Source organism: Erithacus rubecula, assembly GCF_903797595.1.
Source record: "Erithacus rubecula genome assembly, chromosome: 8".
Lineage (NCBI taxonomy): Eukaryota > Metazoa > Chordata > Aves > Passeriformes > Muscicapidae > Erithacus > Erithacus rubecula.
The window spans coordinates 1,133,774-1,159,362 of NC_136659.1; the positions used below are offsets into that span (position 1 = coordinate 1,133,774).

Genomic DNA, 25,589 nt, shown 5'->3' on the forward strand with positions numbered 1-25,589 from the left:
GCTATTTATGATACCTATGGCTACTTGGATTTATTTCTGCACCTCGTTTGTTTCCTGGGGTTTGATTTGTTCCAGTCTGCGCCGTGCCGCATCCCAGAGGGTCCCGAACAGTTGCCCGCTGTGTTCCAGGCAGAGCTCCCGAAAGTTCTCATCCCTCCCGGCAGCAGCCCCCGAGAGCTGCTTATGGGGTGAGTCCGGCCATCAGGACTAGGAGGGGCTGGAGCATGGCCGTGCACTTCTCCCGGAGGGAAGAGCATCCTTAGAGGAGGCGGAGCCCCTGGAGAATCGGGCCCCGGAGCTGGTGCCCCATCTCCCGGGAGATGACGCATCTTCCGAGGGCATCTTCCGAGGGCATGTTCTCTCCCCGCCTTTCCCCCCCCCCCCCCCCCCCCCCCTTCTCAGAGCTCACCCTTCCAGAAGCAAATGCAAGCTGACAGGGCTCGGCTATTCCGCTAAAATATTTATATGTTCCAGCCTGGAGTGCGGCAGCAGGATCCCAGACGTCCGGGAACTGTCATACACACACACACGCTCGCCCCACCCAAGCCAGCCTGTCTAGGCAGCCTTGAATATTCCAACCTGAGGCTTCCAGCCCCATTGAGCCCCTCAGGTGGTCCCGGGGAGGGTAGCCAGACACAGGAGACGTGTCTGCCACCTCCTATCCCCACCCTGTCCCTTCCGCGGGCAGGTGGGACCTGTCTGTCCGTGCCCGATGACCAGGATGGTGGCAGGGTTACGTCTCTCCCTTAAACGCAGCTGGGTCCGGTGCAGGAGCTCCGCAGGGTGTGGGTCCGGGGCGATGCTGGGCACCCGGGCAATGCCAGCACCCTGGGGCAGAGTCACCCGGGGCAGAGTCACCGGGGAATGCCCCCAGCCACCGCAGGACAACGGCAGGGACTGGGTAGGAGCAGGAGCAGGGGCTGTAGTAGGGCGAGGGCAGCGAAGGGAGAGGGGCAAGAGTAGTGACTGAGTAGAGGGAAAAGCAGGAGGTGGGACAGGACGAGCGGTGTAGGGGCAAGAACAGGGGCAGGGGCTATGTGAGGGAGAGGACAGCGGAGGCTGGGTCAGGAGTAGGGGCTAGATGAGGAGTTGGGGCAGGGGAGGAGCCGGTTTAGAGACAGGAACAGGGGCAGGGACTGGGTCTGGGACGGGAAGGGACGGGGCAGGGGCAGGAAGTGGCGGGGCCGGGCAGAGCGGGGAGGGTTGCAGGCAGGGCTGGGCGCTCCCGCTGGGCTCTGGCTTCCGCCGCCCGTGAGCGAGCCCCTCCGCTCCCCGCCCCGGCCCAGCCGTCCGTCCGTCCGTCCGGCCGCAGGTAGGGCTTTGCCTTCTCCGGGGAGTGTCTTCTGGGCGTGGGGTTAGGGGCACCGCGGCACCTGGAGCGGGGCTGGAGGGTGGGTGTGGTGGCGGCAGCATCGAGGCGAGGCGGATCCCGGTGCGGCATCGCTCCGGGGAGCGGAGGGCGGGCACCCACCAGCCCTGTGTCCGTATCCCCCCCGTCCGCAGGGGATGCCCCAGTGTGCTGCCACCTTCCCTGTTGGGCGGCTCTGCGAGGCTGCTGGGAGTTTTCGGTCCCTGGCTCCCAGCTTTGGGAGGCTCCCGGGCTCTCCCAGAGTGCTGTCTCCGCTTGGGGATAAGTGGGGGTCTCCAAGGGCAGTGGCTTTCCGACCTCCCCACTGGCCAGTGCAAGGAGAAGTGTGCGTGGGGATGGGCCACAGCGGGGATGCTGCATGGCTTTGGGTGGGAGCATCCCGAGGGGTTCCACAGTGTGTTTCTGAGCCCTGACTCCTGCACCCATGGGGTCTCACCAGTGTGGTCACCAGCTCGTGCTCCAGGGATTGTGGTGACCAAGTGATGCCACAGCATCAGTGCTGGGGGAAGAAAAGGGGTCCGAAGCCTTCAAACTTCCCCTGTAGCTGGGTGGATGTCTCCTGGGAACCCATTTCCCCAGGCAGAACTTTTCTGTCCTTCCTCTGAAATCAGAATCATCATAAAGTCACAGAAGGTTTTGGGTTATAAGGGACCTTAGAGATATGTAATTTTAAGCCCCTGCCACAGGCAGGGCTGCCACCTACTCAGTCTCTAAGCTGGTTCTTCAGAATGTGTCTCAAGGGAGCAGTGGGTGTCCTGGGCTGGGGTTGCTCCCCACTGGAGCTCCCACCTCTCATCACATGAAATGGGCTCAGGAGGGCTCAGTTTATTCAGCTCTGGCTCCTGGGGTAGCGTTTATTGCCTACCTCCTTTCAGCAGGTCCTCCTGGGCTCTGGGTGAGACCCATTCTGGGTAGGGGTCCATGCAGCAGCCTGGCCAATGCAGTATCCTGACACTGCAGAGATCCCCAGCCCATGCGGATGCTGGGTCCCCCCCGGGAATCACTGCGAGGATTCTCCCAGTCCTGCAGGCAGCCAAAACAGATGGGGCAGCTCAGGGCTGTGGTGCCCCTGGTTCTGGGAGTGTGGGAGAGTGCCCACTGTTGTGGCAAGGAGCTGGTGTTTCAGGCTTTCCAGGCCTGGATGGTTCATGATGCCCATCTTTGGGAGAGCAGAGAGCATCAGTGCATCCTGAGGGATGCAGTACAAGGGAGCGGGCGGTCCTGGTGGGAGACACAGGACACTGCATCCAGGGTCTGGGGTGGGCTGGCAGGGGCACAGGGATCCCCCAGGTAGAGGGGATGCTCAGCAGCCCCTGCTGCAGATTGTAAGGAAGCAAACTGGGGATGGAGAGCACTGCTGAAGGTGAAGAAGCCACTCAAAATCTCCATGACCTAATCCAGGCTTTCAAGGAGCATTTCCATAGCAGCCTGTGGGAGGATGTGAGGGGGAAGTCCCTATCTGAGCTCGCTTTAGATGCCCTGGGCAGGGCCTTGCAGATAGCAAAACACTGGCAGATTGCTGGGGTGGGTCAAGAGATGCTGGGCTCCCTAAGGCTGTGGCAGGAGGCTTCAGCCTGGGTTAGTGGGTGCCAATATAACCTCCAGCACCTTTCCCTTCTCCTTTCGATGGTCCCAGGAGAGGCTGGACATGTTTTGGGATCCTGTACAGCAAGGCTGCAGTGCTGCAGTGCTGCACCCACTCCTGGGTGGACTCTTCACTCCCAGCCCTGGGCAGGGAGCATCACCCTCCATCCTCTTGCCCTGTCCCAGCTCAGTGGTGCTCGTGCCCACTGCCACGGCCATGGTGTGAAGCTTCTACCTTTCCATGCTGCAGGAATAGGTCCATTGTCATCAGTCTGGCAGAAGAACTGGGTGCTGGCATCTCTCTGCCTACCTGCAGGGAGGAAAACATCTTTTTAACACTGAAATTCTCACTTGTCCCCGAGGGGCTGTTCTCTGTTAAGGAGGGAATATGGGGTTCTCCAGCAGGCTACTTCCCCCTGTTTTGTGGAAAGCCCATCAAATCTTGGCACACCAGAGGATCCTGTCCGAGTGGATGATGGTTGGTGGGTTCATAAATGAAACAAGGACTAAGGAGTGCAGGAATCAAGAGCCTCCCCCCCAAAACAGTGAAATAAAGAGCTTCAGATTTTCCACCTTATTTTTTTTTGAGTTTTCTCTCTGGTGAACCCCAAACATTGTCCTGTTTGCTGGGCAGGCATTGTGGTGGGATGTGGAAGAGAAATGGTGTTCCCCATTTGGGGGGCCTGCATTTCCAGCTCCATTTGGTCTGGCAGCAGCCCATCACTGGGATCTTGTGGTATGTCCCCCTCCCTGCCCTTGCCAGGGCAGTGTTGGCATCGTGTCTGGCAACCTGGTGGATGCACACAGTGGGAAAACCAGCACTGAGCAGAGGAATAGAAAGGATCTGCATGAGAGGGCAGCCAGCCAGCTTCTGCCAGGGAAGGGTTAATCTGGGAGCTCCTGCTCTGGTATCCTATTGCTGGCTACTTTGGGTAAAAGCGTTTTTGGCTCTGTTTCAAGGGCACCAGGCTGGAGGATGACTCATGCATCCCTACCACCTAGGAGCAAACCTACTTGTCCCTACTCACCCAGCACAAGGTGATGATTTCCTGAAAATCCAAGTGTCCCAGAAGCCTCAGATCATGCCTTAGAAGACTGTGGCTAACTGGGCTGGGAAAAGCTGCATCTAGGACTTGTTTGTCCTGAGGGAATTGGGGTGGTGACATCTTTGGCACAGGTTGAAATGTTTGCATGGATGTCCCCAGGATGGGGACCTGCTGTGGGGGGCACACTGTTTGGAGGATGTGTTTGCCTGGTAACTGACTCCCATCCCTTTATTCTGCAGGGAAGGAGGAACCCATCCAGCTGCAGCTCCACCCTCCCAGCACGGCCAGATGTGCCTCCACATTGTGCTGTGCCTGCAACCCACTCTGGAGGTGAGGAGGCAGGACTGGCCCCGTTGCAGACCTGGGGCTGTCCAGGGGACTCTTGGGGTGACAGTGGCATGCTCCCCCCTGGCACAGGTCATGCAGGCTGGTGGCATTCCAGGCTGGACACTGCTTTGGTCACGGGATCGCAACCATGGGCATGGGGATGTCATCACTCTGGGCACCACCATGAAGTGATCCCCTTTTATGCAGGTGATGGTTTGTGATGAGGCTCTGGCTGCCCATTGTGCTCTGAAAAAGGATTAAAGTGAGGCCTTTTGGTAATGGCAGTATGTGAGGGCATCCAGGGAACATGTCCTTGTGGTGCAGGCAGAAAATGGAGGGCTTAGGAAAAGTTTTGAGGTTTCAGGGTGGAGTCATTTCGTGCCAGGCAATGTAATCCATCTCTGGAGTGACGCTGCTTGGGGCAGGAGCTGGACCAGAGACCTCCAGAGATGCTTACTCACTCTGTGTCTCTAAGCTTTCTTCAAAATATGGAAACAATTCCCTATTTATAGGCTTTTATTTGACTGATAACATGAAGGCAGGGCATACTGACATGAGCCCAGGGTATCTGGGAAATTGTGAGGTTCTTGGCCTCCTGAGCTCTTGGCCCCTACTTCATTGGGTTATTGAAATGAAGCCCTTCCCTGGTACAGTATAGGTCCATGGGACAGGCAAGACTGTCCACAATTGTTTCCTCTGTGGCTCAGTTTCCTTACCTGGAAAACAGGTTTTTCTGGGGTTCTCTCAGGGAAATTTTGGGATTTTCCCCCAAATTTCCCCTCCATGGGGATGGATTAGTGAGAGACTTGAAATTGCCTGTTTTGACTGCATAGCTTGAGTGGCCATGGTCCCTAGGGACACACCAATGGCTCACCCTCTGTCCCAGGCCATTCCTTTGGATGTGCAGTTACATCCAGAGAGGTGGCACTGATGCTGTGCCACACTGATGGGTGTGACACCTCATCAGGGCTTCCCCAGGCTCTGCTGGCCATCCATGATCCTCCATCTGAGGTGCAGGATGCAATCCAAACCCAGATGCCACACATCCCAGCCTGTACCTTTTCAATCCTCCCCTGGGCTGCAGCCTCCTTGCAGGCATTTCTGAGAGCTCTCATGCCTGTCTTCATCAGCTCTCCCACCTCAGAGTTTTCTGAGTAGGGCTGACAATATCTGGTGAGACATTTGTCCCTTGCCAGCACACAGGAGGAGTTTTCCTGCCCTTAGGCAGGGGAAGAGGGGACTTAAGAAAGAAAGGAGGAGAGGATAAAATCTACAACCCAGAAGAATGAAGGGTGGTGCAAAATTTGTTGACCTTCTCACTCTCCTTGGCCTCTGGCACAGGAGGAAATTGAGTTGGAGAGGGTTGGTCCTTGTGGATGGCCCCAGGAGCAGGACCAGGCTGTGTGTCCTTATGCTGACTTCTGGTTTGGGGTCTTTTGGGCAGAAGCACCTTTCTGAAGGACATGGGGTGAGCATGGCTGGGGGCGATGTCCATGGTGGGATCTGCTTTGATATGGGCACATTGTCATTCCCAATCCTTCTGGGGGTGCCTGTGTTCTGGAGAGAGCGTGTTTGGTTCTCCAGATCCCATCCTGTGGACCTGGACTAACCCACTGCAGGGGACTCCAGCCGTGAGGAAGGACCATTTCAGTGTGGGTAATCCATCTCCTCCCAGTGGCTACTCCTCTGACTTCCCACACCCACCAGGGACCTCTTAGTCTTGAAGGAGCCTCAGCCTTTCGTGGCTGGGGAGCATTTTGGAAATTTTAAGAGCTCACCAGATGTGATTTACCCCACAGAGATACCAGCTGCCGTGTTTCCCTGCACAGGACATGTAAGACTTATCTTGCTGTGACCTAAATATCTGCTTGTCCCCATACCAGGTCCCCACCAGGTACCCAAACTCCTGGTGCCTTCTCCGCCCTCGGGGGTGCTGTGGTCCCTTTGGCTATGCTGGGTGCTGCTGGATTTGCCAGAGGAGGCAGGAGAGGGTTGAATGTTGAGCTTCCCCCCCTTGCCAACCAATTTGTTCTCTAGGAGATTAGTCCCTTCCCTGGCTTACAGGGGGATTTGTGGCTGCTCCATCTGCTTGAGCCCAGCAGGTCAGTGGGTGCCAGGGAGGAGCAGCCTGAGCGCAGCTGCTATTTGCACTCCCAGGCATCCCAGGGAAAGGGCTGCACGCTTCTTTTGGGTGGTTATGGCTGTATTTGTTGGAAAGGAACAAAAATCCCTGGAACCAGGCAGGTGAAAGTCATGCACAAGCAATGGGGTTAAGACCCAAGACTGTTGATGGAGCTGGTGAAAACCATGTGAGTAACGTCAGTGTTATTAAGCTGCTTTTTAGGCTGATGGAAAGGCTTGAGGATGCTCCAGGATCTCCCCTTTCAGCCAGGATAGTTGCAGGGAGATGATTTTCCTGTAAATCCACATGGCCTTTAGGAAAGCAGGCAAGGCAGGTGGGGAGAAGAGCATTTCCCTTTGAGATGTGGGGGGCAGTGAGTGTATTTGGTGGCTCACAAGTACTTTCAGAGCCAGGTTTTCCCAAGGGGAAAGCTGGGAGGTGATAGGGATGATACAGGGCTCTCCCCTCTCCTGCTCCATCACTCCTGTCATCACCACTGGAAAGTAGTGGGTAGAGAAGAGGCTGGAGGTAGGTGAGTTAGGGAAGAGCTTGTGACAAGTGGGCTTAGGGAGGCTGGATTTATAGGGACTGACGGAACTAGGTTTGTGGAAGTGTGGGGGGGCTGCTGGGTGACGCTGGGGGCTGGGGCACTGCTGAGTGCTGTCCTACTCCCAGGATGTGAAGACCACGGGACACAAGGAGCCTTTGCCCAGATCCCAGCCTAGAGCAGGTCTGGTGTGCTGCTGGACCCGGGAATGTGCTGCCTGCCATGCTGCTGCCTTTTCCTGAGCTATGGGACCCTGCCAGACCTCCCTGAGCTCTCACCAAGCACCAGTTTCTCTTCTAAGGTGTCAGAAATCACAAGCAGGGGAGATTTCAGCAGTGTGGATGAGCTGATGAGATGTCAACCCCGCGGCCATCGGGCTCACCCTGCCTTACAAAGCCCAGGGCTGACTGGTTCCAGCCCCCCACCACCATTGCCCTTCCCCTGCTGTTTGTTCAGGAACACCAATGGAGGCTGCCAGGTGTCAGCTCGGAAATCTTTTAACTTTCCCTCATCTCCTCAAATGGACAATGCCTTTGCTCATTAGGTACTGCCCAGGGGGCAGATGTCAGCTCTGCTCATGGCTTTTCTCAGCTTGTCCCTGCCCAGGCTCCTGACTGCTCCGCAGAGATTGGGTCCCATCACATCACTGGGCTCTGCCCGTGGGGCTGCCCCTCTGCCAGCCCAGCGGCACCTCCCCTCCAACCCCCACCCTGGGCTCGCTGCCTCCTCCTCCTCACAAGCAGAGTTCACAAGGATTTTTTGTTAAAAGGCTGGAAAATCATAGGCACCGGTGACACGGGGTGTGTGTGTGTGCGCGCGCGCACGCAGACACACGGAGCTGGAATTGGTTTTCCCTGCCCAGGCAGCGCCTGGGAGGAGAAGGCATCTCTGAAGGCTGCCCTTTGAGGGTGATGCATCCTGACAGCTTGTTCACTGGGACATTAAAATCATTGCCTCTGTCTGTGTGGAACACCCGGACAGGCGGATGATGGGAACACAGAGCAGGGAAGGATCCCTCTCACTCTGCACAGGGGTCAGCGGTGCCAGAACCTCAGAACAAAGTGGATCCCAGTGGTGCGGGGGCTGCTGCATCCCCAGTGGAGGGAAGGGGAGTTCCCTCCAGCACAAAGGGTGTCAGCAGCCTGGGGAGGCAATGGAGGTGGAGCCATCTCACTGATATTCCTGTCTGTGGGGTGTACTATAGATCAGGGTTTGGTGTTACAGTGGGAGAACATCCCATCCCCTTTCTCATCTCATTTCATTCCCATCCTGCCCCATCCATCTAATCCCATCATATCCTGTCTCATCCCCACACCATCCCATCTCATCCCATCCCAGCTATTCCCATCCACATTCCCATCCCATCCCATCCCATCCCATCCCATCCCATCCCATCCCATCCCATCCCATCCCATCCCATCCCATCCCTCCCTGACCACTGCACAGCACGTCTTCCAAAAGACCTTGAATTTTCCCTGGAGGGTAACAGCAAAGCCATAGGACCTCTCCAAGCTCTCCACACTCTCTGCAGAGCTTGGACCTCACACAGGTGCCACATGGTTCCAGACATCCCAGAGAAGGTTCCTGGTGGGCACAAGCCAGAGACTCAGTAGTGAGGGGGAGCTGAGGTCCTGAATTTGTAGGAGAGGCAGGATGGGTGTCACTGCAAGCTTTGGTATTTTTGGGAAAGGGGAGTGGTATGGAGTTGGGGATATGGTATTTGGGGTGGTAGGATAGGGCATCCTACTCTGAGCAAAAACAGGGAGTATTCACAGCCCTGTTGGACCAGGCATGGGAGCTGCTCACCTGTAGCTAGGTGGGTGGAAGGGGTGGGACATAACAGGAGCAGAGCTCCTGAGTAGAACTGCTGAGAGATTGACCCCTATTTTATTAAGAAAACTGCTAACAAATTCCTTAATGCTGCATTCCCTGGATGCTAAGCCTTGCCTTGAGATAAGCTCAAACCTAGGACCTGGAAGATGAGTGCAAGTCTCTTCCCCTACCGATTTGTGGGGTGTAGGTTGATGATTTGTGCCTATGCTGGTGCTGGGAAGGAGGACTGGGGTTTCCTTGCAACCCCTTGTCTGAGCTCCTTTTTCATGGGTATGCTGATGAGACTGGTGCCATGATGAGGATTTTCACTTCTTACTATCAATCCTGCAATCAGTGACCAGCAATTGGTACTGATTGGAATAAAACAATTACCAATAGCTCCTCTGATTTGCTCCTGGGATTCCCTGCTCCTTGTGTTGCCCTCAGCCAGGGCAGCAGGGCAGTGAGGATGCTCTGTGGATTCCAGGTGGGGGGGCTGCCCAAGCTCCTCAGGGTGCTGAGATGTGTTATCTTTCAGATCCTTCCCTGCCTCCTGCATTGCTGACCACCAGCTGCACAGGATCCCTGACCTGTCGCTGTGGGTCCTCCATCGGTGAGTCGCAGCTTGGGGTTTCTATCCTTTCCAGTTTTTCCATTTGACCAGAACTCGTGGGACTGGATCTGCTGCAATTGCAGCAGTTACTGGGATTTAGAATTTATCTGGCTTGTGTAGGCTCAGTGGAGTGCAGGGAAGTCCCTCAGAGTCCATCCTGGGACCTGTGCTGCCTACAGGTGACACCAGCTGGGGATGTAGTTGCTACCTTGGAGGACATGGAGAGAACTGTTGAGAGAAAAAACATAAATTCTGAGATCAGCTGGTTGCTGAGAGAGGCTGTGTATGTACCATCCTTGGAGGTTTTCAGCCCCAAAGGGACAAAGCTGTGGGCAACCTGGGTCACCCTGGGCTGTGACCTTAGTGCTGATGCTGCTGCAAGCATCAGCAGGACTGAAGACTGACTTCAGGAGGTCCCATGTGCTCCCCCTACACTGACTGGCTCCTTCCCACAGCAGGGAAGTGCCCAGGTCACTGGGGATGAGCATGGAGGTTGCAAAGTCACCAGGCAGAAGAAAATTTTCTCCGTTAACACACAAGATGCCCCAGCACACTAAGAGCAGCACCAAGTCCGAGCAAGGGGTCTGCAGCTCACCCACCCTGCTGCCCAGGGAATATTCTGGGCAGTGGGAGAGATTTTCCTTCCCTCTGGCACTTGGCTTATTAGCAGCTGAGGCTGCTCCATTGATTGTATTGACGGGTAGTGCACGCCCCAGTTAACTTATTGGGAGCAGCAGCAAAAGTCCAGCTGGCACCCAGCACCCATGGCACTGAAACATGCTGGGTTCTTTCCACCACTGTTGGATTTCTGCAGGAAGCAGGCTCCTGGCTCCACAGCTGCTCACAACCACAGGCAGGCGACCATAGAGGAGGACTGCTGGGCTATGGTCACCGGGGAGAGTCTCTGGCATCCCGGGGATCCCGTCCTCCACAGGATGATTTCCTGTGGTTGGTGGACACTGAGGATCTGCCCAAACCTGTTTGCAATGTAGAGAAAAATGGAAGTTCTGCTTGCCTACCCTAAACACAACCTGGAGATGATGCTCCTGATCATTCTCCCCCAGCCCCCAGCCCAGTCTGTGTCAGATTTCCATCTGAAGTTCACATTAATTAGGTTTGGTCTTTCCTCTGTGCTGTGCCTTAACCTCTGCCATGTCCTGGTTTGCAGGCTTATGCCGTGGACTGCTGGGTTCCCCGCTGTGCTCAGCATGCTCTTTTCTGGTGTAGCCAGACCCTCTCAGGAGTCACTCTGGAGCTCAAGGCCATCCTGTAGGGTAAGGTAAGGTCCTTTCTAAGTCATACAATCTCAGAATGGTTTGGATTGGAAGGGACCTTAAAGCTCATCTTGTTCCATGGGGATACCTGCCACAGGTCCCGTCCAGCCTGCCCTAGAACACTTCCAAGGATGGGGTAACCACAGCTTCTCTGGGCAAATCCTGGGAGGAGGGTCTTTGCAGGTCCCTTCAGCTGTAAAACACCTGCAGGTAGGGTGCTGGGGCCTCTCTCCTACATCCCTGCAGCTCTCCCATCCCGCCATCTCTGCCCCCTGCCTGCTCTACACCAGGCTGGCCATTCCATTAAAAGCAGCGAAAGAGCTAAGCTGGAAAGTGCAGAGATAGAGACGGGGTGATTTTCATCAGCCACTCAGCTTTTGTGACCAAAATAGATCCGGAGTGGCCCCAGGCCATCGTGTTGTCCCAGGCACTGACTGGCACGAATGGATGGCGGGGAAACATTTTCCATTAGTGCTGAGGAGGATACACATCTCCAGGAGAGAAGACAGCTCCATAAAGCAGAAACGTTGTAGCGACAGACAGGCCCATTTCTCTTCTCTCCCTTTCATTTTCTGAGTGTCACTTATCACTGTTTTCTGCACAGAAAATGTTGGGAGAGACTGGCCAGAGCAAACAGCCTGCACCTGCAACATGAAGGTGTGTTTTGGATAGGGGGATGGAGGTTTCCCAGAGGAGTTGCAGGTGATCCAATAAGGTGCAGCAAGAATAGAACTTGCAAAAAAACCCTGTGAGGATGTTTATCCATGGTCCCTGGTGATGTGGTGGGTACTGGTTATATCTGGTCTGAGGTTTCTGCCATCATCTGTCCAGCAAGTGTGTTTTATTCTCTGGCTTTAGTGAATACACTTTCCTGCAATATAAGGCTAAATTTGGGTGAATATCGCAACATCTGATAGCTCCCATCTCCCTCTGGGAAGGTGTCTGACATAATTTTTCTGCCTTCCCATGCTCCCTGTCCACCATCCCATCCCTTCTCCCAGGTCTGTGTCCCAGCCCCTCTCCCACATCCACAGGAGGGAGAGGAGCCTGGTGCCTGTCTCTGTTCAAGTCCTCCCCAAGGCTGTGTCTTGTACCTCTTTCCCTGTTGGATTCCATCCTTGGATCTCAAGGCTATCCTATGTGTGTAGTATCGAGATGTTTTTATAGAAAAACTACAGCTGGGAGAGACACATGGAAGAGCACAAGGTGGGATTCTGGGCATTGTTCTGTGTAGAGCCAGGAGGTGGACTCGATGATCCTTGTGGGTCCCTTCCAACTCAGGATATTCTGGGACATGACACTGGTAAAACTGCTGCTCCATCCAGATGGTGGGATGAGTGGTCACTGCTGATGCTGGAAGATGGAGATTCTATGTGGTTAGCAATGTGTTCAGGTGGGAGTGCTGGTTCTGGAGATGCTGTTGAGTGGGATTTGTCTGTTCCAGCAAGGCAAACAGCTGTGACATGAAGCTGCAGGGTGCTGATGGGGGCGTGCCCACTGGTGCCAAGCCATTTCCCAGTTTGACCCTTCTGCTCGATCTGAACTTGAAGGTGAATGAGTGGAGCTCATCCATCGATCCAAACTGAGCCGATAGCACCCTGCCCTGCGGAGAGCTCGGCCCCCAGCGCCAGCTCCCTCTCTCCCCCTTTTGTTCCTGCCTCCCCTTCACGCCTTTCCAAAGCCATCAGTCAGAGCCGACCTTGCTGGGGGCCAGAGGGACAACATATAGGTCCCTGCAGAGAGCTGTCCCACTGTCTGATGGGCTTCTCCCAGCTGCCACTGCCACCTCTGCACTTCTGGTAAGCCTGGCACCTGCCTGCCATTCGCTCGGGGGTGTGGGGAGGCATGGCATAAGGGCAAGGGTTTGGTGCCCATCGTGCCAGGAGCCACATTTTTTGTAGGCAGTTACGTTATCTGCTGAGGCATGCACTGGTTCTCCCAATTTAAGGGCTCTGATGGCTTCACATGGGCAAAATATAACTTGAAGCATCTCTCAATCTTTAGCTAAAATGTCATATGAACTGGCAAAGTCTATTTTTTACCTATTGGGAAGTGAAACCTGATTTGAGGTTGGAAACTGAGAACTTGTCTAGGCTAATATGTGAAAAGGTCAAGTTTTGGGGGGAAAAAGATGATGTGCCTTCCCATCTTCTGTGCTTCAGCCACAGATTTTTTTCCCGCAGCTGAAAATAACAAACCATTTTAATCTAAGTATTGCTTGTTCTGATCTTTTAATCCAGCTTGCTTTCTATCGGCACAGCGGGCTGAAATGATTTATCTGCCTGCCTCTCTATTATATAATTATTGGGAAGATTACTGGAGAGCCAGCTTTAGCTTCGTTGTGGAAGGAGAGGGGTCTGAAAGGTGGGACGGGGGATTCATGGAATTACAGAACCATGGAATGCTTTGGGTTGGAAGGAACCTTAGAGGTCATCTCGTTCTGACCCCCTGCCATGGACAGGGACACCTTCCACTGTCCCAGGGTGCTCAGATTTCTTCTCTGTGGCCATCAGAAAACATAGGAGGTTCAGGTGGCGAGCTGGGTGCTTTGGGCTGTGGCCATAGTTTGCATTTGAAAATTATAGTGTGGAAAGTTTCTCCACCAGTGTGTATTTGTTGGAATTGAGTGCCCCATGGTCTGACTGAAGCGTGATCCTCTGAGCCAGAGAGGATTTGGGTGAGACCCTGCACTTTTCTACACTGTTTGGGGCCTTTTATGATGTACTTGTGGTTTTGGGAACAGTGTGGTGAGGCTATCTTGCCTTGGGAAGAATCTGGAATCAGGGGCTGTGCTCCTGGTGCTTCCTGTCCCTGTGGAGAGCCATGGAGAGGGAACATCTGCAAGGAAGAACCAGCATTTGGGACATGATGGTGATGCCAAGAAGGGCTGGAGGTGGCCATGGCTGTTTCACCAAGCTCAGCTGGTCCTCCAAGGTGCCTTAGGTGCCACCCTGGATAAGAAAGGCTCGAGCCCTTGGTTGATGGGGTGGCTGGGGACAGCTGCTCTGCAGAAGTGACATCCAAGGGCAGATGCCCAAGGTAGATTTGGCCGCAACTTTCAGGTGAACATGTGTATCCCTGGCATGGAAAGATGGCACAGCCAAGGGTTGGCACAGCCAGGTAGAAGCTTGGGTTGCCAGAAAAATGCAGTTTCCGATTGGTGCGACCAATGGGCTTGAACATTGATGGGCAAAGTATGAGGGTGTCTGAGGACTCCAAAAATTCTTTTTCCCTTACTCAAACTGAATGTCTGGACACTGAAGGGCTGGTGCCTGTCCTGGCTACCAAGGGAAGGACAGGCAATGCTTGGCCTGTGGACCATGGCCAGCTGGGATGTGGTGGCTCAGAGCCAGGGATAGGGACAGGGGGACACCACCAGCACCAGTCAAAATCAGGTACTGGGAGCAGTGGCTTGGCTTTCCTTGCTCCACAAGGTGTCAGGGACCTTTTTGGGATCCGCAGAACTGTGCTGCATTTTGGGCTGGGTGAGTGTGCAGGGACACTGAAACACCCTTTGGGCCTGGCATGGCCATGGGCTGGTGGGAGCAGGTGGTGCCCACCCAGAGTGTGCCACGCTGCCTCCACTGCTCTTGTTCCAGCTTCCCAGAAAGCTGTTCCAGCAGCCTCCAGAGGAGATTGTCATCTCTTGGAGCTGTTGTTTGGTGCGTCCGCCAGGAGGGCAGCGGAGGATGGGAATGGCTGAGGAGGGGTCAGGAGCAACATTGGAGCACGAGATCATCTGGTTTGGGTGATGGAGCAGTTGTAACATATCCCCTTCCTGCAGGCAGCCAGCTGAACTCTGGGATGTGCAGGCAGGGCTTCAGCCTGGTCCTTCCCACTGTGCAGCTGCCTCTGAGATGTAGGGTTTAGCACAGCCTCCTGTCCCTCCTGGAGTCTCTGGCCATGCACTGAGTAGGCAGGCATCCTATAAAACATGGCTGAATTTCCCCCTGCACATGGGCAGCGCACTGGAGTTTGTCTCATGCTGAGATCCTTTCTCCTCCATGTTGGAAGCGTTGGCTGGTTTGCCCTCATCGCCTTGAGGCATCCAGATTTGCTCAGTGGCCTTTAAAAAAAAAATAAAAATAAATAAATCAATCAAAGCCCATGAAATGACTAGAACATCAGCCGTGGGTGCATCCCCCTTTCCAGCAAACCCAGGGATTTGGGAGAAAATAGGTCACGTGCCCTTCATCCCATGCCACGTGGTGGATCTCCCAGGGCCAATGAGGTTGGGAGCCCTTCTGCGCCGAGCAGCAGAATAAAAAAAAAAAAAAAAAATCACTGGGATTTTTTCCCCCCCTGTAGCATTTTTCATCCTTTCCAAACGTGAAAAGACTGGCCATCTGTCTGGGTCCTCTCCCGCCAAAGCGGCACGAAAGCGGCTCTTTGGGAAAGGTAAGGAGATTTAAAAGATTGTCGTGGTGGAAGACCACCCGCCACCAGCAACTTTTCCCACCAGTGTAAGTTAGGGAAGAATCTTGGAATGAGCCAGATCCTGGGCTCCAGTGTGGGTTGGAAGAGCTTTGAATGCTTAGGAGCAGTTTTAAGGGAATCTGGTGGAGGAAATTTAAGTCTGCGGCAGCATGAGGCAGGATTGCAGGAGACATCGGCACGCAAGCTACGGGATTCCCTTAAGTTAGGCAGCTGCTCCCCAGATCTCTCTTGGAAGAAATTTCCAAAACATTGCTGGAAAATTATTTTTGCTGAATATTTTTTGTTTCTGTTTTTTGCAAAAAAAACCCAAAAAGCCAAACTGTATTTTTTACAAGTTAAATTTGACAGATCTTGCCGTGAATTTGTTTTGCAATATCGTGGTTCTCAAAGTGTGTGCTTTAGTTTCGCTAAATTCCATTTTACCCATGCCTGGCAGCCAGTGCCAAAGATTGTCTCCCTGGGTAGGGAAGTGTCCATATCTTCCTTAACCAGCATATCCAGCTGTTCCTAAATTCTATGATTTGCAGCTCAGGCTTTGGACAGTGTCATTTGTGTGTGTGCTTGGGTGGGAATGGCACAAATGGAATTGCCTTCAAGAAATTGACACTAAATTAACAGGGATGGTAATCATGCCTTAGTGTGGCAACATAATAAAACCCCCAACCCTGATTTGTTTGATTTTTACCTTCTGTTATTTTGTTTTGTTTGGTTTTAAATATTTTTTAGTTCCAGTATATTTTCAAATTTTTAATATTTTTGTTTTGAATTCCACTCTAGTTCCAGTATTTCTAAAAAATATTTCTAATTCCATTCCACATCCATTAATTTTTAATGCTACAAATATTCTTCTTATTTAATTCCATCCTTTTTCCAATATTTTTTTTTCCTTTTGCCGTGAAAATTTGATTTGGAGAGAGCAATCCCTTTTATTATGATGGTAGCTTTGTTTTCTGTTTGCCTTCAGATATCCATTTTCCTGAGGGTGTTGAAATTCTTCCTGATATCATCATGTTTCTGTTAGATTTTCCTTGGTTTCATCATCACTTTATAAGTAGAAAAGTGAAATACTAGTGGCAGATGTTGTAGAGGACTTAAAAGCTGTTGAAATCCACCCCAAATTATCATTTCCATACTAAAAAGGAAAAATATTCTCGGATATGTTTTTCTCATAATCCGAGTTTTCTGGGATAATGTAATTTGAATGTGAACCATCTTTAAAAATCTGATTTTATTAATTGGAAGTCACATCCAGTTTAAAAATAAACAGAAACAGTGGCTCAAGGACATTGTGTTTAAGTTTCCATAAAGTGATTGACCTTTGCTTTGACAGATGCAAGGACAGATGCTGGGCTGCATTTTGATACAGAAACCCAACCCAGAATTTAAAAAATTAAAAAAACAGGCATTATTTCCTAATGGCTGAGGTTTTGCTCTTAATACAGAATTCCAGAATAACTTGATAATATTTCCAAAGCCCTTAGTCTCAGACTTCCCCTTTTCTTTTAGGGATTCATTTATGTAAATATTTTTAGCATTCTCAGACATAAAAGCAAATTTTTTTTCTTGGGAAGTAACTGTAGGAAATGTCCTTTTAATCTTGCTGAATTTATTCTTCCAAAGAAAAATGTTTATTTTGGGGGGGGGGACAAAAGGCTACTGCTCAAGGTAGAGGGAAAAATCTCTTTATGAGTGCTTCCATTATTTGAATGCCTTCAAAATGGCATTGGAGAAGCTGCAGGAATGTAGCATGGGATGAGGGAAGAAGAATGCTGTTGGGATCGCTGGTGGATGGAGCAATTCCCTCAGTGGTGCCCACTCCTTTTTGGGGTGGATCAGGGGGCACGGGGAGCTGCTTGCCTTCTACCTTGAGATACTCCTCTGGGTACCAGCCAGCCATGCTGCTTTGGTGGTTCCAGGATAGCTTTTCCCAGGGGATCAATTGTTTTTTCCAGGCCTCCTCTTGGAAAATGAGTGTTTGCTGCGGGGCAAGAGGAGAGGGCACCTTGCTGGCAGTGTGGTTCTCCATGGTGGGAAGGGACATGCCTGGCACACTGGGGTGAGCTCGATCCCAGTGGTAGCTGAGCACTGGTAGCCCTGGCTCCTCCAGGCTGTGCGCATCCTAGATTGAATAAAACGATTTTTTGGAGAGCAGGGGATGGTCCCCAAACCCACAGGGTAGCCCTCAAGCCCCCCAGTCCTGTAGCACGGGGTTGGGTGACAGGTTGAGGTCTGAGGGACCAGAGTCTGCTGGTTCTCTGAGCTGCTTTATGGCCAGCTAAGCCACAAAGGGAACTTGAAGGCTTCCCCAGTTGGTGAGAGCCATCTCCATCCACGGGGCTTTTTCTCAGCTTCCCGCTGAACACATCCGTCCCAGTGCTCTGATCACACACACACACACACACAGACACACACACGGATCTGGCTTGATTTATTTATTTAATTTGAGGGATGCTAAGTGAGCTGGCAGTGGGCAGTGGGTGTACCTCACTGCCACCAAACCCCCTCCACTCCATGGATGCAGCTTTGGAGCTGGATACCACCCATGGCAGAGGCAGGGTGTCAGTGGCACATCCCCCATGGATTTTGACAGAGACCCACAGCCCTGCAGGGATGCAACCACTGCAATGGCTCAACCCTCTCTGCCAGGGCCAGGTCTTGGGATAGGAGCAGTCGTGGCCCTGTCTCCAGCAGCCCCAATTCCCAGCAGAGCCAGTTCACCCATTCCCTGGCTGGGGTTTGGCTCAGTGTTGAGACCCGAGGTTACAGAGGACCTACCACAGGGAGAAGGGGAGAGGAGAGGCAGCTCTCCTTGATTGTAATTGGGGTTGAGGTTTAGCTGAAGTGAAAACAGATCAGGAGTGACAGTTTTGGAGCCTGCTGTCAGGGTCTGAGCACAGCATGCTGGCGATCCACCCCCGGATGCCGAGGGCCCCATCCTCCTTCTCGCCAGCCAGAGCAGGGAGAGCCAGCACGGCATGGCATGGCATGGGTCTGGCACGGGCACCACGCAGCCCTGTCACACAGCACCCTGCAGTCTCTTCTTCGGGCTGGGGACAAGGCTCTGCTGTGGCCATCGGGGTGGGATCCCCCCTCCCGCCTCCTCCAGCCCTGCACCAGCAGGGACATGGCAAGGGAGAGATGGGGTCAGTCTGCTTCCCAGCCGACCCCCTCAGGGGGCCAGGCTACTTCTGAAGGGCAGGCAAGGCAAGAGTCTCCCTTCCCATGCCTCTGATCAGTCTCCCACACCCAAAGAGCATCTACAGCCAAGGTGAAAGTCATGGGTTTAGGATTGTGGATGAAGAGCACTGGATCCAACTGGGATTGATGGGACCAAGGTGTTTGTGACCCCCTGTCACCCTTGCTTGATCCCCAGGTGTTTTCTGCATCTAATCTGTCCTTTACATTCCCAGCATGTCAGCTGTGGGGAGTGGGGAGACCTGTTCCCTCATCCCTAAATCAGAAGGGGCTAGAAGCTGCCCCAGGTGCTTTGAGAAATTGGATGGCATTCATGAGAGCAGCCCCAGCCCCTCATTTCTGTCCAGCAGCACCTGGACAGATCCCTCCAGGGCAGCCCAAACCTCATCCCTGTTTCCAGGGATTAGAGAAATGGAGATGGGATGAGATGAAGCAGTAGATTGCTTCGCGCTCAGGATGAAGGGATTTGCAGACTGCCCCCAGATCAGTGGATTGAAAATGGAGGGAAGTAGATTGAAAATGGAGGAAATTATGGGGATGATGCTGCCTGTGGGATTAAAGCCAGGGCAGCCGGCAGGCTCTGGAGGAGGAGGGGAATGAGGAGTGTTGTGGGATGGCTGGTGCCTGGGGAGAGATGCTCTTGGTTGCATCCTCATATGTTTTGGAGGAAGCCCTGGTAGGTGTTCACTTTCTGCTTTCCCAGGTCCATGAAGGGATTCTCTTCTCAGCTGTCCCCCCAGCTGCAAGGATGTTGGGAATGTGCCTGGAGCTTTTTGCAGTGCTGTGCCTCTTATTTCCAGAATGCTGGAGAACAAGCTGATTGTCTCTGGAGATCCACGCACTTCCCTGTGGTCTCCTTCTTTGTGAGCATCCAGCATAAGTCTGTGGCCATGAGCATTCTTTCTGGGGAGTCCTTTGGGTTCCCCTGAAAAATGGCACCTAAAATCTGCACTTAAGGGGCTGATATTTGACTGTATCATTCCTTGGGACATTTCCAACTGCATTGGTCCTTTGGAGCAAGATATGGGTCCTTTGGGTCTGATGCACTACGCTGGTACAGTATCTCTGTGGTAACTGTGGAGGCATCTCCTGCTGCAAGGTGGTACCTCCTGGCTTCCATTCCTTGGCTTTTGGCTGGAGGAAAAAACCCTGATCTGGATGCATTTGGCTTGGTATAAAGGTTGTAAATGGTTATTGAACAGATGAGCTTTATTTACTGATATGTGAATGTTTGGAAGATCTAAAGAATGATATCTGGCAGTATGGTGTGGCTGTGGAGAATCTCTTTTCCTGGACTTTCTTCAGTGCAGCTTAAGTCCCTTACTCAAGGCCCTGTGTCCCTCTGGGCTGCAGAGCATTGATTCCTCCAGCCCTTCCCCATGGGGCCGTGTTTGCTGGCCCCAGGGGTCTGGGGTTGCTCTCTGCTGCCTGGAGAGCCTTGAAGAGCCACTTCACCGTTCCTAATTTCCTTCTGCAACTCAGGTTGTCACTCCCAGCCACTTTCAGGTGGATGGGGAGCAATTCCTCTGTTCCTGTGCACATAATTGCATACAGTTAAGTTCAGTATTTTGCCTTGCAAACTTTCATCTTATTTTCTTCACATTGCCAAGCTCATTTCGGCTTCTCGCTTTGCTCGCCAAGAGCTTCTCCCACTTGGGTCATCATCTGGCATTTTAACTGGAGTGTGCCTGATCAATGTTTTGAAGCATTTCCCAACCATTTTACAGTGGTTTCAGCCATCCCAGCTCCCTTCACAGCCCACAGCTCCTCCACTCTCTGGCGGGCTCAGTCCGGCCGCCCGCTGCAGCACTGCTTGTGGTGCTTTCCAAATCCCCCTGGCGCAGTCAGGGATGTGGGCACGGAGCATAGCACTGAAGTAGTTGCTTTCCTGGGGGGCTCTGCCCACTGAGGCACCTGGCACCAGCCAAGACCCAGCCAGTGCTTGCTCCTCAGTGGACCATCAGCAGCTCCAATGGATCAACCTCTCCAAAATAATGGCTTGGGCTTGGAGGGTCAGATGGTATTTTGGGAAAAAACTGTAATGGATTATTTTTATCTATCCTTTAATCTGCTGGCAGATCAAAGAAGAAAGAGGTGGTGTTCCTTATCCTAGGAATGTTATTTCCTTGGCACTCAAGGTCTTGCCAAAGGCTCACAGACATCTGATGGTGCTTCTGGTCATTGAGTCGTGGTGGACCCAGCTGCAAAGAGCATTGGCTTTCATTGCCTCATAGGGGGAGGTTTCTGATGCACTTATGCAGTGTGACATTCACTGAAAATACTGTTTTCATTGTCAAGTTGTTTCAGAAGTAACTAACGGAGTGATTTGGAAGTGACTGAATTATAGCACAATGTTCCCATCCCCTCCCTGCTCACCCCAACCTTCCAAAATCAGCTTTAATTTAACAAATTAAATGAGGATCTATTATTCTTCTAATAACTCTTGATAATTCTAAATAACCTTGTTGAGGTGGTGGTTAAACAGGTTCAAGACACTGGTTTTGCACAGGGTCCCACAATCAAAAAGCCCTGAAACCAGCCCAAACAAGGTTTACTGGCTTTCCTAAGGACATCAAATATCCTCCTGCTACTACATTGCATTTCCCTAATTCATCTGTGTCTGACCTCTGCTTGCAGCACTGCAGCAGCTCATGTGAGTAAATGGGAATTCTGCATCCTGTAGATCCTGTAGATCTCTGCAGATCCTTCAGGTACCTGAATTTTCTCTAAACCTGGAATTAACACAAACCTCAAGGTTTTGTCTCCCACAAACGTATCAGGGCACAGAGACAGGTACTCTCATCCTGTGTCCTCTTGCAGGGGGGGAAATGATGTTCCCGACCATCAGCCTGGGGAGGTTGGCAGGGAAAAGCTGCAGTTTCATCCACTGATCTTCACCCAAAAGATTGTGATAATGGCACTGCTGTCACAACAAAACCAGTTGTTCTCCTTGGACTGAGCTTGCTTTGGTGGAGGCTAATGCCTGAGCCCATAAGCAGAGTTCACCAGATGAAGTAGAAAACGAGGAAATCAGCTGGGAATTCCTGCAGGTGCTTGACTGGGATGTGGCTGAGCCCACTGCAGTGTGACTGTGCTGGAGCTCTGCGTCATCGTATCAGCAAATGTTCAGAACAAGAGGAAATGGCCTCAGGATGTGCCACAGGAGGTTTAGATTGGATATTAGGGAAATTTTTTTCATGGAAAGGGTAGTCAGGCTCTGTCACAGGCTATCCAGGGCAGTGGTGGAGTCCCCATCCCTGGAACAGTTAAAAAGGCACGTGGATGTGGCACTTAGAGACAGGGTTTAGTGGTGGACAAGGTTAGTGCTGGGGAAACAGTTGGACTGGATGATCATAGAGGTCTTTTTCTACCTAAATGATTCTGTGAGGCTGTGATTTCAGCTGGAGGGGAGCAGGGAAATGGGAGCAGGTGACTGAGAGAGGAGCCTTCAGAGATGCCTGCTGTGAGGGCCAGAGCAGGACATGTGTCTCATGTGCTGCTTGGAATGATCACAGGCAAGGGAGAGGCAGGAATATCCTGCTGGCTGAAGTACTGGGAGGGCACAGGGCATCTTTTTTGGTTAGAGATATATAAAATATTTCCACTGAAGCTGGAGAGTAAAGAGGAGGAAAGGTCAACAAAAATTACTACAGCTGTAGAAAATGGCAGCAGTTGGGGCTGCAGTTTTGTTCCCAAATAGGTGTCACTCATGTAGATGGTGCTACTGCCCTCCCACACCTTCATCTCCCAACAGCCAAAGCTCACCGGTGGCTGATGCATTTCCATGTGTTTTAAAGCAATGCTTGGCTTTGGGTTTCTGCCTGTTTTTGCCTCCTTCACCCCCGTCTTGACTTGGCCAGACTGTTCTGCCGTCATAATCCTGAGCTGGCTGCACTGCCGAGCTTCCCAGCCACTAAAATACCGTGCTGGAAATCACCGGATTAGGCCTTAATGGCAGGATCAAGTCAGTGGGAGATGAGTGGGAAGAAAACTCCTGCTTATGCAGGTGGACAGGCAGCCCTCCTCAACAAAACAGGCTAGAAAGCCTAAAATGTCCGGAAAACATCCTCTTTCCTGGCCTCTCTGGCTTTTCTGTGCCTTTAATACATCTATCATTTTCCAAGCATCAGAAAGCCCTGGTCTGAGTTTTGTGAAGATGATATGGAGAGGTCAGAGCTGTTTAAACATTTCCTCCCTCGCAGGGGAAAATACTGTCTTGAGTGGTAGACATGCTATCCCAGATGTTAGTTCCCACCACGAAATTCTACCACCCCCATTGGAAATCCCAGCTGTGCTGGTGGGGCTCCTGGAACACCTGAGAGCCTCGGAAGTGTGGTGGATGTTTTCTGGGGTGGCATTACTACTGAGCAACCAAGATGCTCCAGGGGGTCGTCCTTTGGGAAAGTGACACAACAGGGATTGCACAGACCCTGCCCACCCTGCTCTTTACCTGCACAGGTCCTCAAGGACTCTTTGTCAGCAGGACTTTGAGCTGTTGGATTTTATAAACCTGCACTGACCAGGAAAAGCTGTGGCTATCCCTGGAAGTGTCCAAGGCCAGGTTGGACACTGGGGCTTGGAGCATCCTGGGACAGTGGAATGTGTCCCTATCCATAGCAGGGGGGTGGAAGCAGATGAGCATTAAGGTCCTTTCCAACCCAAACCGTTTTGTGATTCTGTGATATCCCTGCAAGAAAGTGGGATTTCCTGGAGGCCCTGTGATCAGTGCGGGGAGGGGGGGTGATGGAGACTTTCTCCTTTGCATTTGCTTGGTGGTGCCTGTGAACTTGCCACCCAAACCTTTCAGGGAGGGAGTGAGTTATGCCACTGGGGCATCTTTGCACAAAGTCATTCTCTCTGCTTTTGGACAGCTTGAACAAAATGTTGCTATATCCCCCCAAAATAATTCTAGGAAGCAAAGGCTTGCTCACATGGAGAGCTCATGCACTTCCAGTGGGACCTACAAATGCATGGCAGGAGGAAGAGGAAGAGAGCCAGCAATGTCCCTCAGCTCCTGCAGGGATTTGGGCTCTGCTCAAGCTCAGCTGAGGCTCTGCCATCAGGGATAGCATTCCTGATAGGATATCAGAGGCATGATTCCCTGGATCCCAGCATCCGCTTTTCCAGCTCCTGTATGGAAGTTAGGCTGGAGACCAGCGTCCAGTGCAGAGCTCCATTTCCTCCTCCTGTTCTCCTTCATGTGCCTCCTCCTGTATGGGAGATGATTGTGTTACTAAATTAATTCCATACACAGCGTTCAGATTTCCCCTAATTGGAGGGGTGTTGCTTGAATTTTAGGGATGTGTTGGTATTTGTGAGGCATCAGCAAGCATAAACACAAGAGCACCAGGTGAGGCAATCGCTCCAACCTCAAAAATAAAGGGAAAGAGAAAAAATGGAGTGTGTATGTTTGTGTGTGGAGGAGTCTTCCTGCTGTTTGAGCTTTCATTTTCCTTCCTATTCCTTGATCACTGATTCCTGAGTGGCTTTTTCAGATGTAGGGGTTTCCTGATAGATTAAGAAAATTTCCCAGAATTTCATATATTTGAGCCAAGGAAGAACCAGATTACTCTGAGAACTGATGATGTCTCCTCCAGGCACTCTTGCAAACACAGCTGCCATTAATAGCACTATTTGTTGTGGAATGGGATCATCCTCTGAAAGGGCATTATCCAGCTTTGGGGCAGATCTCCCCTTGCTGTGGTGCAAAAGCTTTCAGCTGCTCCCTTTGAGTGGGAGGAAGATACTCCAGTCCTCCACCTGCGGTTGCCCAGGTGTAATGCTTGGCAGAGCCTGGCTTGGCTAGGTGTGCAACTTTCCCTCTGGGGGCCAAGCTTGGCAGTTCTGTCTCCCCATGTCTTTGACCTCTGTGGGGCTGCACCTGCTTTGCACTGGGCTGGAGCTGGGCTCTGTATCTACTCTGTCCATTGTGCTGGATGTAATGGTGTCCTCAGGGCTTTCAAGTGTGTGGACAAAGGAGCCATTTCAAATCTGTGGTGAACAAGGCAGAACACCATAGTGAAGAGCAAGGGGCCAAGATGGGTCTCTCTCCAGGCAGGGAATGCTCTGAAATGCTCAAAATATTGTTTTGGGGGATAATTTTTTTCCCAGCCCTTTGTCCATAGAGAATGAGGGCTGCTGGGGTAGGCCTGTGCCCAGAGTAAATGCTTCGGCTCTATTGTTGCCATGCCTTCCATTGAGCTCATGAGCTCCCTATAAAACACTTACCTTTCACTAGTATGATTAAGAAAAGGCCAATGTAGCTTTCCCGCTCACTGGAGCATGAAGCGTATTTAATTTAATAATGCTGATAAATCTTAAAGCCAGGAGCATTTGGCTAACACATGACCCACTTTTTCAATCAATTGGAAGCATTTACATAACAGCCTGATGCAGGGTTCCTCCTGTGAGGGATGTGGAGCTGGGAATGGCAAACATCCTCCCTGCCACAGGACCAGGGGGAATGGCTTTAGACTGAAAAGAGAAGAGGATTAAATGAGACTTCAGGAATAAGTTCTTCCCTGTGAGGGTGGGCAGGCCCTGGCACAGGGTGCCCAGAGCAGCTGTGCCTGCCCCTGGATCCCTGGCAGTGTCCAAGGCCAGGTTGCACACTGGGGCTTCGAGTGGTCTGGGATAGTGAAAGGTGACCCTGCCCATGGCAGGGGTGGAATGGGGTATCTTAAATTCCCTTCTAACCCAAACTATTCCATGGTTCTGTGATGTCTCCAGTGCAGGAGTTTGTCTCCTGGCACATTGTGAGCACTGGAAATGCTTACCTCCACCTACGAGCTTATTGACCCTTTCTGGCACAACCTTCCATGCGCAGGAGTCAGCCTAGGGTTAATCAACACAGCTAGTTACTCTTTGCCTTCATTGTTCACCTTATTGTGGGCTCAGTCTTGAAAATTCCTGATCTTGCCTGTTCTGCTACAGTCTCTCAGCCCATTCCTGTTACTTGAGTCTGCAATGTCATCACCTTTTTCCATAGAAACATTCTCCTCCCCACCCTTAAAAGCACCTTTTGGCTTGACATAGAACCAGGGAATAACAGCATGGTTTGGGTTGGAAGGGACCTTAAAGCTCATCTCATTTCACCCCCTGCCATGGATAAGGACACCTTCCACTACCCCAGGCTGCTCCAAGCCCAGACCAGCCTGGCCTTGGATACTGTCAGGGATGGGGAGTCCACAACCTCTCTGGGAAACCTGTGCCAGTGAACCTGTTTTGGTGTTCAGCATATTTCATTTCTTATCCTTCTTGTGA

The 25,589-nt window shown here is 52.0% G+C and overlaps 1 protein-coding gene across 44 annotated transcripts in view; it reads left to right on the top strand.

Moving 5' to 3' along the window:
• Positions 1-1,147: 1,147 nt before the first annotated feature.
• Positions 1,148-25,589, top strand: part of PCBP3 (poly(rC) binding protein 3) — a 53,139-nt gene continuing 28,697 nt past the window's right edge. For 27 of the 44 annotated variants that reach the window (XR_013774923.1, XR_013774924.1, XR_013774925.1 and 24 more), the window contains exons 1-4: positions 4,274-4,329; positions 9,346-9,420; positions 10,589-10,694; positions 15,003-15,092. Coding sequence is in view for 29 of the 44 variants with exons in the window: in XM_079311340.1 (XP_079167466.1) it covers positions 10,593-10,694; positions 15,003-15,092 (192 nt within the window). In the remaining 15 variants the exon portion in view is untranslated. Of the gene's footprint in view, positions 1,313-4,238; positions 4,330-9,345; positions 9,421-10,588; positions 10,700-15,002; positions 15,093-25,589 lie in introns of those variants that run through there. The other 17 variants (XM_079311336.1, XM_079311350.1, XM_079311356.1 and 14 more) reach the window with 14 other exon arrangements.